At 45.4% G+C, this 16881-nt stretch overlaps 1 protein-coding gene across 1 annotated transcript; it reads right to left on the bottom strand.

Moving 5' to 3' along the window:
- Nucleotides 1–179: 179 nt before the first annotated feature.
- Nucleotides 180–2046, bottom strand: LOC147796951 (uncharacterized). Its single transcript, XM_087144915.1, has one exon. The coding sequence runs from the start codon at nt 2040–2042 to the stop codon at nt 180–182; it is 1863 nt and encodes a 620-aa protein (XP_087001041.1). The 5' UTR covers nt 2043–2046.
- Between the last annotated feature and the right edge of the window lie 14835 nt (nt 2047–16881).

Raw genomic sequence — 16881 nt, 5'->3', positions numbered from 1 at the left:
AAATGGTGCGGTAAAGATGTATTTATCTGTTATATAATAACCGGAAAATAAAGACAACACACAAAATAATGGTTTTCTTTTTTCTTTATTGGTTCCTCCTGTGACACAGACTGCATCAGATTATCTCTTTTTGGATGTGTGGCTCTGAAAAGAGCCGTTTGTTTTTGGTTTAATTTCACTTAGTGCAGGAGCCTGTCATGACGTTCCTTGTCAGCTTTGGTCTGGAACACCTTTCTGCAGCCACGCTTACATCGACGATCTTCCCCTGAAAAAGTGGAGCTCAGGCCGTCGTCCAAATCAGATTTCTTGAGTTTCCCCGTTGTTGCCAGTGTTGCCATTTCTAGCCAAGTTTGGAAGTGTCCTGGAATTGTGTCTGATAGTTGAGGAGTGAAGGAACAGCTGTTGCTGAATTCTCTTAGAAAGGTCATAAGTGCCCGTGCCCGTATGGGTTTTTTGAAACAATGATGACACGTCTTGTCTGAGCATTTGATGAATTCTAGCTGATATGATCGTTGTATTGAATGGTTGGAGAGGAATAGGTACTCATCGACGAGAGCGGTGAGTGAAGCAGAGCTGTTGATTTTCTTCTTGCTCGCGTCGTTCAGTTCATCAATGCTTGATTCATCGTTGTAGATATGTGACGATAAGGAAGGGACTGCAACGGGTGAAACTTCAAAAGAATCATACGTTCTCCCTCTGAGACATCGCTCTACCTCGCTGATTGCGATGTCAAGGACAACAGCCTCCTTGTGTCGCCTTTCTTCTTTGGACAGGTTTCTCTGTTCGTCTGGAGTTTTCTCCTCACCCGGAAATGTGGACATTAGCTGAAGACCTGTTAACCACATCGTCACGGGAGCCCAACCGTGCTCAATCATATTATATCGACTGTCTCCTGGAGAGTAGCTGACAACATTCAAATAGTCAAGTTCAAGATCCCGCCAAAGTCTGCCCATCATCATTACAACTTTCAGGCTATTCCTTTTCCAGTCTGGACCATTATCGCACACAATTATTGCTGCATTTTTATTTCCCTTTCTGCAGACACTACGAAGTAGAGGCGTCAAGTCCGTGTGATGGTTGTAAACGGAAGCTTTATGAAACTTGTTTCCCCTCAGACATATCGTTAAAGGACCGGTTCTCGGATAGATGAGATGGCGACGCCCAAACTTGTCCAGCCGGTACGTGGACGAAGCGCGGCGTCGGAGTGGAAGTGGGTCTTCGTGGGAAGAACGATGAGATGTTGTCTGTGTTTTTACCGGGCTGAGGGACCTTGATCGCTGATTCTGGTGTTTGGATGAGGGTGACTTATTGCGCAGTTCCATATAACCACTTGGTATGATCTTGTACCCAGTAGCAAAGTTGTGGTCTGGGTAATGTACCATGTCTCCCTTCATGAAGTAGGACTTGAACGCCATCCTCCTGTCAACGCATGGCCCACCTCCAACAAGTAGTTTGTTTTTATCGTCCACTGACCAAACTGTAACCTCATCGTCGAAGCAAGCGGCCATCTCCAAGGCGTAGCTGACAGTTGCACGGCAGAAGTGAGATGCGTCGTGGCTTTTTCTTATGTCATTTCTCTTTACACCAACTTTGGCATCAATGACGCCATGATAAAAACTGGATGCCTTATGATTTCGATTTGGAGCAACAAACAGCCGTTTAACTGTGCTGGTGGAAATACCTGCTGGAAGTGCTGGAAGTTGTTTTACAAGCTCGTCCCGTAATTTCTTGGCCGACACACCCACCGATGACCAGGTCTCAGATCTCCTCCTATGAGCTGCAAACCCGTGATCTAAAAGGGCTGCCTCGACTGTTGGCACCAGCACATCGAATTTTTTATGATAAGGTTTTCTGCCACGTTTTTTAGGCAAGGTACCTCGAGCCTCCGATGTAGCTCCGCTGAAGAGCCGTTTCCTTGATGCCCGGAACCTTGAAACCTCAGGGCTGAGAAGCTCCGGCTTTAGTGGTGAGATACTCACTTCACTATTAATTGGGCTTAAAAACACTTCAGGATCGTATCGCAAGGGACTCAAGTTCTCCATCTTTCACAGACTGAAATGTGCAGTTTTCGTTTATCGCCTTTATGGGGTGAGCACACTTGCTGATTTCAGAAAGAGTGGAAGCTCTCCCCTTAATCCATTTAAACGGATTAAAGGGAGGGCGTCTATTAAACTCGCTACACGCATCAATGCCTATCAGCCTGAAAGAAAGCCAATGACACATTTGTTCCTTGATGACAACACTTACATGTGCCACACTCCCTGCTGAGAAGCAAAACTGAAATATTGAAATCTGCGACGATGGACAAAGAAGCCTGTCACACTACTGACTGCAGCACGAGAAGCAAAGACAGAAATAAGCGTAAGAGTACTTCAATTTTTTATGTGGGTAATTCTAGAAAACAGGGTCCAAAAGTGTGAGATTTTCGTGTCCTTAATTGTCACACCTGACCTTAGTTATTTGACATGGAAATTTCACTAGAATTGGTTTCTATTACTCTTTGTTTGGTAGGTAATTTGCACTAATTCACCACTCTTGGAAATTAGACAATGTGTTCTGAACGTACAAAATTATAGCAATTCTATTCTGATTTCATTTGAAAAAAAACTGTAACAAAACTTTCAATATATAGTTGAAGCTACTGGCAGCAAATTAACTTTGAGACCGCTTGACCTCAATGCGGAAAATGAGCAAAATGATTTTTCTAACTTCATCAGGGATGAACAACTATGAAAGTGACGACTCGGACGATGATGTTGCGCTGGCTGGATTGAGAAGGCAGATGCTGTCGGCCCATCAAGACAAGGTCAAGGATATGTTCCGGGGAATGAGTCACCAGGATCAAACCCTGGAACTCATCCTCGATATCCTTGGGGATATCCAGTCCAGAATGGCGGCGATGCAAGAGAGGCAAGAACGGATGGAGCAAAACCAAAACCGTCTCAGAGAGCTGATGAAGGTGCTCCTCCTCAAGGAAAACGGCGGTAAAGCTGCCAACGCACGTGAAGAGGAGACTCCACGAGCTCATCGGCACCAGCCCGTCGCAGAAAATCGGCCTCGGGCGTTGTTTCAGACACCTGGCAATGCAGCAACCCGTACACCTCTGCGTGCTACCCTCCCCACCGGGAAAAACCTGTCTCCCGTCAATGGCACAGCTCCTCAAGTAGGCCAGGGTCCCGAGAATCACCCAGCACCATCCTGCAAAACACCGTCGTGTACCTTGATCCCTTCCATCGTGAGCGGTCCTGACGACGGCACGTATCTTCTTGGAGGAAACGAGGCCATGAAGCGTTCGGTTGACGACTACAAAGCCATTTTGAAAGAGGTACAGCAGAGGAAATCATCAACGGACAACGAAAAAGGAAGACTCTTATGTGTGAACATCCTCAAACGAGAGATTCCGAAGAACGAACTGGCCACCATGAATGTGACAGGCAACTCCAGAGATGAGAACAATAAAAAGTGCAAGATTCCTCAAATAGACCGAAGCCTCATTCAGAGCATATTTCATCAGGCAAAATTGCAGTTCCCAGCTTTTACAGACTGGTACACGGACAACTGTTGCAAAACAGTAGAAGCACTCAATCAATGCTGCAAACGGGCCCGGTATGAGATGAGTATTCGGAAACATACATGTAGTACAGGTACTTGAAATCATTATGTAGACTCCGTGTAGCAATACCCAGGACATTAAAATAATTGTTAGAGTAAAGCACATTCCCATGCAGTGTTAAAGATGGCATTTGAACATTTCCAAACATTTACACTTTATTACTACATGGTTATATGTATGTTGTAAGAAGATTCGCTTGGAAGCCTATTTAATACACTAATTTGTCTTTATAGTGTCAGTCTGGAAATTCAACAACTACAAAGCAGCTCCATTAATGTAAACAAGAATAACTGGTTAGGCCTACTAATGAGATTATTGTGGAAAATTAGAAATTGCAAAGCGTGCCATTTTCTTTTCCTTAAACTAGGTAAACTTAGAAGAAGTTCACTTTAATACATGTATTACATTTAATACATGTACAGCCAATGCATGTACATGAATATATATTGTAAGGTTTTCTGTACTCTTTTTATACTTAGTGGCTTCAAAAAATTCGTGTTGGAAAACAAACCATGTCGGGATTTACATCTGGTGCTTGACTTTACGTCTCAAACTTTAATGCACAGTAAATTAAAAACAACAAACATAAATTGATGCGGAGTTTGACTTGTACATGTACCTTCAAAGAATATTTGTGAACCTGAATGAAGTTCAAACTAAATTCAAATTGTGTCTATGTCTCTACAGAGACGATTAATCAGACGGTAAGATTTCCCGCGAGCAAATAAAGTTTTTTTTTTTCCAGTTTCAAAAGCACTTAAAGACGGACATTAGTCTTTTGAAGATGTCTTTTGTCATGAATTACCCATTCAAGGGTTTTGTGTATGAGGCTGGATGGAGCAGCGTCTGTAGCCTAGAATGCAGTTTATTTGGCTCTAGTCTGCATCGCAGGGTGTTAACCACTAATCCTTTGGCCAACCAAGGAGGGCTGACCGGGCCCTTTGAAGTTCTCCTTCAATAGGATATATAGTACACCGCTGGGGTAGTATAAGCCACAAACTCCATTGTTGTCAAGGTTGCCTGTAAAGCTGGACAGTCCAGGGCAGACGGTTCTTTTCAAACCGTTGAGCTGTCCCACTCCGAGTGAGGAACGGAATGAAGAGGGATTAACACCTACCGTTGAACTGTTTCTAAACCGTCTGTATTTTGACCTCACGCCTAACATCATGCTCACTGTCGAACTTAGGGATGTCCAACTTGGGGAGGCTATCCCAAATTCCAAAGCCATAGCCAAACGGGCCTGCGAAAGTCGTCACAGGGCCTTTACTGGCTTTGGCAGCAGGAGTTGGGGATTTGTCCTTAGCCTTGGAAGATCCCTTAGAACAGTGTGAATGTTTGCTACCTTTATCACTCTCTGATGGGTCGTCACCATTGGAGGAACTTGATTCGCCCTGTTCTTCACCACTGAAAGTGTCTGTGTCCTCTCTTGAGGTCGATGGCTCTGGAACCTTGCCATTCTTGGTGGACTGCTGCCTGGGGGCACCATGCTGGGTTGGGGATTGACTGCCCACTCTTTCCATGGCGGATGCACCACTGGTTGGTGAGAACTTGGAAACTGGCATGTCACTGAACAAACGAACTGTGGGCAAAGACTGAACTAACACGGTGTTAGGAAGAAATACGGAGGCATTTGGGTTAAAGACTTGTGGCGAGAAACTGGCCACTTGTACGCCTGCTGCCTGGTGTGAAACATACGAGTCTGCCATAACACACGAAACCGGCGCATTTATTACCCCAGGAGGATGAGTGCTCGCTGCCCCGTGTGAAATGTATGCACCTGACATGACATGCGAAATGTGCACGCTTGCTGGCCCAGGAAGGTAGGTGCTTGCCGCCCCGTGCGAAACGTATGCGCTTGACATGACATGTGAAGTGTGTTGACTTGCTGCCTCACGAGGGTTAACACTTGTCATGGGGATGGCCATGCTGTGCTGCATTAACGGTACAGGCTCGGGCATGCGCGCGTTAAGATTGACAGAGGTATTCATACCAATATCAGCCAACATGGAAACAGAGGGCTCAGAAGTACTTACCCCTTCATTTACCCAAGCAAAGGTTCTATCTTTAACTGACTCCACCTGCCCTGGTAAGTGACCACCCACGTTTGTTTGGTCTTTTTCTTCCTGATAAATTACATCAATTTCATGTCTCAGTCTCTCAGTTTCTAGTTCTATCTGTGCCCGCCTCAAATCTGAGTTGATTTGAATTTCCATCTGCTTGGCTTGGAACTGGACTTTCGCTCTTTCCTCTTCCGCCTTCCTCCTGAGCTCCTCCAGTTTCCTGCGTGATTCCTGTTCAGCAAGACGTCTTGTGATCTTTGACTTGGATGATCTTGCTGAGGAGTTGCGTGAGGTCCCGCTGTACATGGAGGGAGGTCGTCCTGTATCGGGCACATCAGCATCCGCAGGTTGCCTGGGCAGAGAAACACTTGGTTGATGAGGAAAACTTGAAGGCTGTATGACATGGTGGTCATGGGCCTCGGGAACATGTCGCGGATAACGCCCTTGGGTTTCTGGAACATGTGGCGGATAATGCTCTTGGTCTTCTGGTACATGTGGATAATGTCCCTGGGGATCCGGAACATGTGGCGGATAACGCCCCCGACGAACATGTAGGGTTTCTTCAGCTTGGGTTTCAGTAGTGGCAGACATGTTGAACTTGACAGTTCTTAGTTAGCTGGATGTCATCCGGCTCGAAGGACCAATTTTCTGTAGACTATTTTCCAAGTTTAGTTGGCAATCTGGTTTATTGCATTTAAGAAGAAATTCAAGAAAAAACCCTCCCGGTATGTAGTTGCTGTCCCTCCCTTGAATATATGTGAGCTTCAAGTAAAGAGAAAACAAAGATAATTAACAGCACGTTTAATAAAGATCTTTTTAACATTACACTCTCCTAATGACTTCAATCTAAATAGAATGAAAAGGCACGCCAGGAGATGAGTTGGTATTCCAGCAATGATTTGTGCGTAATAACCCATAGTAAATTTTAGATAAATAACCCATATAAACGGCTCCATTATTTGCTTGAAAATGGCCTTGACTGAATAAAGATTTCAAATGATAACTTACCCAACTGAATACTTCTGAACCCCCTAGGATGTATGATGATTGCTGATTTGAAACCCTGTTCTGAATTCTGTTAACTTGTATACACCGAGGCGCTAGCGCTAAGCGTGGCCTTTTTATGAAGCGCGCCCTCACGAGACGGCCGTGAAAACTCGGCACTGCTGCAACAGTTTCCAAACATGTAAGTTAACTAGTCTCAGGTCTAAAATGAGCCTCTTTTTCCCGTTGGCCTGAATTGAGACTGACAGTGGACTAATAACTTTTGGTTTGTCATTGCATAGGATGATTCTGCCTTCATTCAAAAACTGTAACATCGATTCTGATAGGAATTGGGAATATGTCATAGCAGAGCAGTTGTTTGCTTTGACGGATGGAACTGGAAAAGTTTAACTGGCAATTTATATCCTGTATTTATGACGTCTAATATAAATGTGTTATCACAATTATTTTGCCAAAATGCAATATTCCTGCGGAGATTTCCTTTGACTCGTTTTGCAACATCACCTTGCTCAAGTTCAAACTCTTAATGGTGTATAAAAACAAATTCTGAATACACGTACTAATCTTGCATTATCTTGTCTTTGCAGGACGTCTGCACTGTTAAATTTTGCCCTGGTCTAGTGGGTTCTGACATCTTTCGCTGAGGTGACACAAGTATGGGGCGCGGTAGTCTTGCCTGGTTGAGGGGGCACTCTTTCCTCCAATGTTCCGCTGATCCACATGCAAAGCATGCTTCTGGTCTTGCTTGTTTTCCGTATGCTGAAAAAGCGGCGTGTCTGTAGAAGACGCCTGGATTAGAACTGATGTATGATATACGTGGTTGAACTGGGACGTGATGTATCGGCACTGTAGGGACGAAAACGATTGCTTCCTCTCTGAGATTTGGCTTTAATCTTCTTTAGGGCTCTTGACTCAGCACGGTTGATTCGTTTTTCGTCCTCGGAATTCGGAGGCGAGATCGTTAATCTCACACTGCTTGACGGTCTCCCTACTTGACCACCTTCGCTCGTATCTGCAAGCCTAATGAGCTTCTGTCTATTTGCAAGTTTCTTAGTGGCGGAATCTATGAGACTGGAGACCGAGCTAATGTCTCCTGCTTTGATTGCTTGTTGAGATTTAGCGAGGATTTCCATAAGATCTTTGTTGAAGTTGAATTACTTGTGATTGCCTTCTCTCTTCCATTTTGTAGTTGTTGCCGTTTTGATCTTCGATAGCTAGGAGTCTTGTTGGCATTGTTGCATCTCCGCGCGTAGTACAGCGCACGACTCCTTTATCGTGTTCTGTAGTTCGCTTGTCGTGCTTTGGAACGTCATAAGGAGTCGTTCTGCGTTGCCCGTATTGGATTCCATGATTGAGTGGATCGACTGACTGATGATAAACGAGAATGTAATCGTCTGTCGGTATGCAGATGGCAATTCACGCTTACACGACGCCTTATATATCCGGCATTTACCTCTCACAACCATAACTCTCCGCGCAGCGGAGTAATATTCTTAAGACCTAATTTTCGTACTAATTCACTGCCCCGTTCAACCATACGAAAATACATGTATAATATGCTTTCTTAATACTCTCTTTGTAATCGCCCTACGTTCAAAGTTTGGCGCCATTTCGCCGTCATTCAAAGGGTATGAACAATACAGGACTTAAGCCGACTGCTACTCCTAATTGCAATCACCCTACGTTCAAATCACGGTGCCATTTGGCCGTCATTAAAAGGGTATAAACAATACAGGGCTTAAACCGGCTGCTACTCCTAACATGTCGCCATTTCGCCGTCAATAAATGGGTATGAACAATACAGGGCTTAAGCCGACTGCCAATTCTAATTGCAATTACCCTACGTTCAAAGCACGTTGCCATTTGGCCGTCATTAAAAGGGTATGAACCATACAGGGCTTAAGCCCACTTCTGCTCCGAACACATTACCATTTGGCCGTCATTAAAAAGGTGTGAACAACACAGGGCTTAATTAAACCTACTGCATGAGTGCTACCCCTAATTGTAATTGCCCGACGTTCAAAGAACGGTGCAACGAAGGGTAATATTCACCTTTATTAAACCCAAGATACATGTAATGTAACATACGAAGACTAAATCATGGATGGCTTTCTCCAGTTCTCCTTAAGGTTATGGTACCATAAATTCGTACGCGCTATGAGTTACATTACATCGCTGACAGGCAATGATAATATTACATCTGTGCATCGCTACACATACGAGTGCAACGTGTGTCACGCTGAGGTAAGCACCAGTCGCCTACATATACAAATAACATGGCGGAGTCTAATTTTAGTCATGCAATACCGCATCCGACAATGGACTGGGACAGTGCAGATAGACCGCAGGCCTATAAGGATTTCAAACAAACGGCCTCTATGTGGTTGAATGTACATAATATTGCAGATGCTGACCAGCACAACTACATTATATTATGGTCAGGCAAGGAGGGCCTACGCATGTTCAACACATGGGGCCTGACAGAGGATGAACTCAGAAACCCTCAGAACAATTGGGACAGATTTTCCAAGCAGATAGAGCCCAAGGAAAATTTTCGCATCCATCGTTTGGAATTCCAGCGATTTGTGCAACTCGACACTGAGAGCGTTGATGAGTTCTATACACGCTGCAAATCTAAAGCCATGAATTGTCAGTTCGCAAATGACGCAGCACTCAGTGAGAGAATCATTGAGGTGTTAATCTCTGGTGTGAAATATCCTGATGCGCAAAAGAAGCTTTTGCAGAAGGATGATACATTGCAATTGAAGGATGCCTTGGACATTTGCCGGATGCATGAAGCCAGTGTCAGACACATGGCTCAGTTGAGCCATATTGGAAAAGCCAATGTGGATGCCGTCAAAACGCGTGGACATTGCAAGACCTGTGGTGGACAGCACCCGTACAGACCACGTGACAAGTGCCCTGCATATGATACGTAGTGCAATGGCTGTGACAAACAAGGACATTGGCAGCACATGTGTCTTCAGCTCAGGCTCAAAACCTCGCCCGAAACACAAGTCACGTTCACGCACGAGAGGTTCGTACTCCCCCAGACGCGGCCGTCGACCATCGCTCTCTCAGTCACGCCAGTCAAAGGAGGTTGACGCTGTTGAGCACGAAGTTTTAGCGGCACAGAACCAGTTTGAGAGCATTTCGTTCGATACTATTCGCATCCAGCACGAAGGCGGTGAATGTGGATCTGACACCCGCGATGAACTTTTCGCGTCACTTGACATTGAGTTAAAGCATCGTCCAGGATCGCATACGCTCAAAGTGAAGGTGGACACAGGTGCGCAAGGGAATATCCTACCCCTTCGCACATTTCGACGTATGTTTCCACAGCTACTCGACGCTGATGGGTTCCCTAAACCTGGCTCTATTACCCCACATGGTACGCTCCTTGTCGCTTACAATGGTACGCGCATCCACCAATACGGTTGCATCAAGCTTTATTGCTGTTACGGTGACGCGGACTGGGTGGATGCAACGTTCTTTGTGGCTGATACCGACGGTCCTGCAATCCTTGGACTTCCAACGTCGCGAGCACTTCATCTCATTACGCTCCATTGTGCAGTTCGCGAGGTACCACCGCGCAGCGGAAAGCTGGCAGATGGTGATGCCTCCCTACAATCGAGACATGGACGGAATACACCCATTGCACTAAGGACGACCTTCGCAAACTGTACCCTGATCGCTTCACTGGGATTGGACGGTTTCCCGGTGAGTACCATATCGAACTCAAGGACAATGCGTGTCTGGTCGTGCAACCTCCGCGCAAGTACCCCATCCAAATTAAGGAGGAGCTGAAAGCTGAACTGGACAGAATGGAAAGTCTGGATGTCATTGCTAAAGTGACGGAACCCACTGACCGGGTCTCGTCGCTGGCATTCAGCAGGACAGATAATGGCAGTCTCCGAGTGTGCCTTGACCCACAGGCACCGAACAAGGCGTCCAAACGCACCTACCACAAGACTCCAACTCTCGAGGAGATAACCCACCAGTTCAATGGCGCGAAAATATTCAGCAAACTTGATGCACGATATTGGTACTGGGGCATTGTGCTGGATGAGGAATCCAGTCTTTTAACGACTTTCAACTCACCATTTGGGCGATATCGTTTTCCCCGTTTGCCTTTTGGCCTCAAGGTCTCCCAAGATATCTTCCAGGAGAAAATGGACATGATATTGGAACAGTGCCCTGGCACTCTTGGGATCGCAGACGACGTCGCAGTGTTCGGGGCGACAGTTGAAGACCATGACAAACATTTGCACAATCTCATGCATGTTGCCCGCAAATATGGTCTGATCTTCAATCTTGGCAAATGGGACGTGCATCAAGTTCTTCGGTGGCCTCTACGACACATCGGGCGTGCACCCGGACCCAGACAAGGTCCAGGACAAACATGCACTGCCCGCCCCCTGCACTGTCAATGAGCTCCAACAATTCCTCGGTTTCGTGCAGTACCTTGCATCATTTGTTCCCCGGCTAGCTGACCACACTGACACTCTTCGCGCATTGCTCCGCAAGGATAGTGATTGGCAATGACATGAATCGCATCAGAAGACATTCGACAACGTGAAGTCACTGATCACTGCAGAATGTACACTTACTTTACTTCAACCCTCACAAACCAACAGTGGTACAAGTAGACGCATCCTCCAAGGGACTCTGAGCCGCCCTGTTACAGTTTTCGCGAGCAAGACTTTCTCAACTGAAGCAGGAGACTGCAAGCGATTCCACCCTCCGACCACTGGCAGAGATAATCATAGTTGGATGGCCAGAGAATGCAAAAGACTTGCCAAAATGCCTTCGCCACTTCTGGTCATGTCGCCGGGATGAACTGTCTGTTGATGATGGCCTAGTCATCAAGGGCGACAGAATCGTCATTCCTGAGTCGCTGCAAAGTGACGTTCTTGAGAGAATACACGCTTCACATCAAGGTGTTACTAAATGCCAGCTGAGAGCTAAAGCGTGCGTGCATTGGCCAGGAATCAACAAGGACATTGAACAGTTGATCGGGAGATGCCCTGTGTGCCAGACGCACCAGCGGAAACAGCCCCCTGAACCGCTCTTGCCCCATTCCGTTCCTCAACGATCATGGTAGACTTTCGCGACAGACCTCTTTCATTTCAAAAATGCTGAATATGTCATTGTCGCGGACTATTACTCTGAGAACACATTTATCCGTCGACTCCATGGGCAGTGCACTAGCGCAGCAGTTGTCACTCTAACGAAACAAATCTTCAGCGAGCACGGTATTCCAGTGACAGTCGTTAGTGACATTGGTCCCCAATATGTTAGTCGCAAGTACTGCCAGTTCGCCAGTGACTGGGTTTTTGACCATGTCACCTCCAGCCCTCGATACCCACAGAGCAATGGGTTAATTGGCGGCGGATGATACAAACGGTGAAATTGACCTTGACAAAGGCTACGCAGTCTAACATGGACACTTACCTTGCACTTCTTTGTCTGCGTACAACACCGATCGATAACGCCCTTCCCTCCCCTGCAGAGGTACTATATGGCCGCAAGCTCCGTGACAACCTTCCTTCGAAGATCCGTAATGCGAGGTATTACAAAGAGACTGTCCACGAACGGTTGGTTGAGCGTCAAGCCAAACAGAAGAAGTACCATGAGGACACCGGTGTGCATACACTGCTTACACTGGTACCTGGACAGTCTGTCATAGTTCGAGACCACCATTCCTGTAGGTGGACACCTGCATTCGTTACTGACACTTGTCAGGAGCCGAGATCGTACATGGTTCAAATGCACGATGGCCAATCCCTTCGCCGCAATAGAACACACATTCGCGATATTGAACCGAAGAAAAAAAACCTTCGATTCGCTGACCCCTTGTACAGACCCCTAAACCCCAACAGGAGATAACTAACCAGTCTACTCCAGACCAGCACCATGAAGGAGACAAGAACTTGTCGAACAACCCCAAAACTGTGCCGTACCGTACCTGGAGTGGGCGTGTAGTTAAGAAACCGCAGATAGAAACTGATAGAGACATAGAACTGTTTCACTCACGAAACGAGAGTCTCAACATTGACCATATTGTTCATAAAGTTTTATTGGACATGTTGTTCTATCAAACCCCATGTAGTATAGAGTCTTATTGGCTGAACCAACAAGTCACGCTGCATGAAACATACTAGTTTGCTTTTATATTCATGTTTTATTTTGGTTTACCTTAGATAATTACATAACCAAGCATTTTGGGAAACAGCTATGTTAAGTGACCAAGTTTAATTATTCCTGAGGCGTTCATACCTGCATAAAAGTTACGCTGTCTTGTTGCATGCACATATTGTTTAAGATTTGGATTAGAGCCAAAGATAATAGTGTCAATGAATCAACTCATATTTCACTGCTGACCATACAACTACCTGTACATTTTGTATGCACTTTCCACTTTTATTACCACCAGTGTATATTCTCAAAAGGTGGATGTAATGAGACTACGAATGACCTCTGACCTGTACCTTCTGTATACCGTATTGTCAATGTCAGCCATGAACATGTAGCAGGAATAAAGCACAAGCTGAGCGTCTGGACACTGTGTCTTTCTTATGTCTGTCCCAGGATGTCATCACAGTGGTTATAGAGGGAAGAGAACGTTGAGAGAAGCAGGTTACAGGCAGAATCAGTGTCTTGTTCATCAAACACTTCACCCCATTCATTGTTAGCAAGATCTGCGTTAAAAGAGAGCAAGATGTAATCATTAATGTCCCTTGAAAAAAAGGTCTTTTGGAAACGCACTGGATTCTGGAAGCGAGACTTAATTCCCACTGGTTGGTTGATAATAAATAAAACTAGTAAACAAATAAATGATGTAAGAATGTGTCATAATTGCCCGCTACAATATTTCTAGATCCATTTCAAGTTAAAATACATCAATCATTATTACGTGCTTGCTAGTGTAACATGCAAATCTGAGGAGAATTTATGTATGTGGCCAAACAGAGTTGTTGAAAAAGACACGGCCACAATGATAATAGCGTCTTTACAATGTTTTATTCAGAAACACCAACTGATATCATTGAAAATGTGGTGCTGATGAAGCTAACGAGGAAGACTGACCTGAAGGAAAACTTCAGGAAAAAAAGACGGAATATTCTGATGGTATTATGGAGCAGGCTCGGTGATAACTTCCTAAACCCACAGTCAAACTTGCGGCCGTACAATTGTAGACAAATTGTCTGGAGAGCTGGGAGTACTTAAAATTCCCAGGATGAACCACAGAGAAATACCGGTATCTGTAAGGTTACAAATCTACCACAAAAGGGAAATTCATTGACGGTATTGAAAAGAAATCATTGGCTGGGTTTAAAGCGTGACGAATTCTGGGTTTCCACTTATTGTGAGAGAGCAGTTCCTACATATGTGGGTTTTCTTTTTACTTATTTTTATTTTCTAATTAAAATATGACAAAAATTAATCCCAATCGATGAATGGATGAGACAAAAACAAGAAACAATCAACACGAAGAGCAAACAGCATGTATTTGCAAGCACGGGGCACTGAAATGAAAGAAAACAGTAAAGGCGCCCTCTATAAACACCATGGGGCAAAGGGCGACAGCACATGTCGCGTCGTGCGTCGCGTCGTGCTTCAGGCGACGTAATAGGTGTCGCAATGCACGACGCGACGCACGGCTGTACGACGCAACGGGCGACAGAAGGTGCGTATGGTGTACTATTTACGACAAACATTTCTCTCTCTCTTGCCTCCCTCCAGGCGACGCACCCAGACGACACTACGGCACGACGGCTCCCTTGTGTCGTGCCGTCGGTTCGAACCGTCGCTTTTTTGCCATTTCGTCTGTACACACACGACGCGTCGCGTCGTGCCTTCGCCCGTTGCGTCGTGCTGTCTTAGGTCCTTTCCTAGTTGCATTTTTTCTGCCTAAACGTCGACCCTTCCGTCGCCCGTCGCGTCGTGTGTCGTGTAGTGCATCATGTGGCCTGAAGCGCGAAGCACGACACGACGCACGACGGGAGGCGTCGTGTGCTGTTGCCCTTAGCTTCATGGTGTTTATAAAGGGCACCTTTACTGTTTTCTTTCATTTCCTTCCCCCGGCCCGTGCTTGCACAGTACATGCCATAGGTACCAGGCCTTAATTCTGTTGTTCTTTTTCGTGGATTCTTTCTACCTTTGTGTTTTCATTGAGAGTGAATTGTTGAAAAAAACGCTGTTCCTTTTTTTTTAATCAAATGTAATCAGAGAGAGCTTTGCGACTAATCAGCAATGTGTCCAGGAAATAAATAACATTAACATTAGGCTGGGTGGTAACGACTTAAAACGGTGGTCAAATTTACGGTGTTACAATACGGGCGATTCACAATAGTGCGCCTCCAAGAGTTTGCAACACGTTGACCATTTACAGTGCGCAAAATCTGTCGACCCAGTGCGCGTTTGAAAAAGGTCGACAAATTTCACGCACTGTAATTGATTAACGCGTTGCAATCTCTTGGAGGCGCACTGTTGTGAAATGCTTGTATTGTAGACAAATTGTCTGAAGGAGTGGGAGAACTACTTGGAAACTGCTGGCATGGACCTCGGAGAAATATTTATAAGGTTACAAATATACCACAGATGGGAACTTCATCAACGGTCTTAAAAGGAAATTGGAGGGACATTCGAACAAGGATCAGCGGGGTGAATTAAAAAGTAACGAATTCTGGGCCTACATTTATTATGTGAGAGCACCTACATACGCAGATTTAATTTTTGCTCGTTTTCATTTTTTTGGATAAAATATGCCAAAAACTAATTAAATTTGATGGATGAAACAATACCCCCCCCAAAAAAAATCAATGCCTGCAGCTCAGGGCATGTATTTTGGAAGCGCGATTGACAGAAATGAGAGAAAAGAAAAGATATCATTGCTGGGAAGTTAAGAAGTAACAAATTCTGGTTTTGCGGTTTCCACTTGATCTTGATAGAGCAGTTCCTACATATTGGGAATTTCTTTTTTTCTTTTCATCGTTTTTTCAATAAAACATGACAAAAATAGCCCAATTAATGAAACGATGAGGTTAAAAACAATGAAAAATCAACACCAAGAACGAATTGCATGTACTTTGCAAGAAAGGTGGACGGAAATGAAAGAAAATGGTAAAGGTGCCCTCTATAAACACCATTAAGCAAAGGGCGACAGCACGCGTGGTGTCGTGCGTCATCTCGTGCGTCGCGTCGTGCTTCAGGCGACGCGATGCACGACGCGACAAGACGCACCGCACGACAGCACGACGCCACGGGCGACGGCACGACGCGACGCGTCGTGTGTGTACAAACGAAAGGACACGAAGGTGATGTTTCGACCCCGCGGCACGACGCAAGGGAGCCGTCGCGTCGTCTGGTTGCGTTGCCAGGAGGGAGGCGAGAGAGAGAGAGAGAGAAATGTTTGTAGTAAATTGTACACCATACCTGCCTCTCGAGAGCATCGATTTCTAAACCCAAATACGTTAATTTCTTAAGTGGACCTTCTTTTTTGTGCAATGGGCACGCCAAGCACTTTGCATACCGATTCAAATACCTGCAAGAGTGCTTGGCAAGAATAAGAACTAGGTCCGACGAATAAGAAATCGTCAAGGTAGCGAGTGATCATCGAACTGTCAGCAATCTCCTTCACTTTGAAGTCGAAAAACGTGCTGAATTTCTCAAAAAGGGAACACGAAATGGAACATCCCATAGGCAAGCATTTGTTGTAATAATAGTTGCCCTCGAATGTGAAACTCAAAAGGTCACAACCTGAAGGGGTCACTGGAAGTAATCGAAAAGCCTATTTAATATCCGATTTTGCCAACCACGCCCAATGTCCTGCTGCCACCACTAAATGCACTGCTTCATCAAATGAGGCATAATGCACTGTGCATTGTCCTTATCAATAAATCATTTATTGATCGCCCTTCTGGATAGGAAAGGTGGTGGATGAGCCTGAATGTATTAGGTTCCCGTTTAGGTACTGAACCGATGGGTGAGCACTGCAGCGTTGGGAATGGCAGGGCTGGGAATGGACCCGCAATTCTAATAAGGTCTGTTCCCTTTTGTATCTTTTCTTTAACAGTGTCAGGGTGAGCAGCAGCTGAGAGTAGGCATTTGCCTGGCGGCTGTGTCTGCGGCCGTGATATTGTAGCGAAAAACCGTGTGAGAAACCCCTCTCCAGCAGTTGTGTATCAGCTGCCTTAGGAT

This window comes from Acanthaster planci, linkage group LG13, assembly GCF_054643075.1.
Source record: "Acanthaster planci isolate LZ-2023a linkage group LG13, COTS_SCS, whole genome shotgun sequence".
NCBI classification, from domain to species: domain Eukaryota; kingdom Metazoa; phylum Echinodermata; class Asteroidea; order Valvatida; family Acanthasteridae; genus Acanthaster; species Acanthaster planci.
This window is presented reverse-complemented; position numbering and strand designations above follow the sequence as displayed.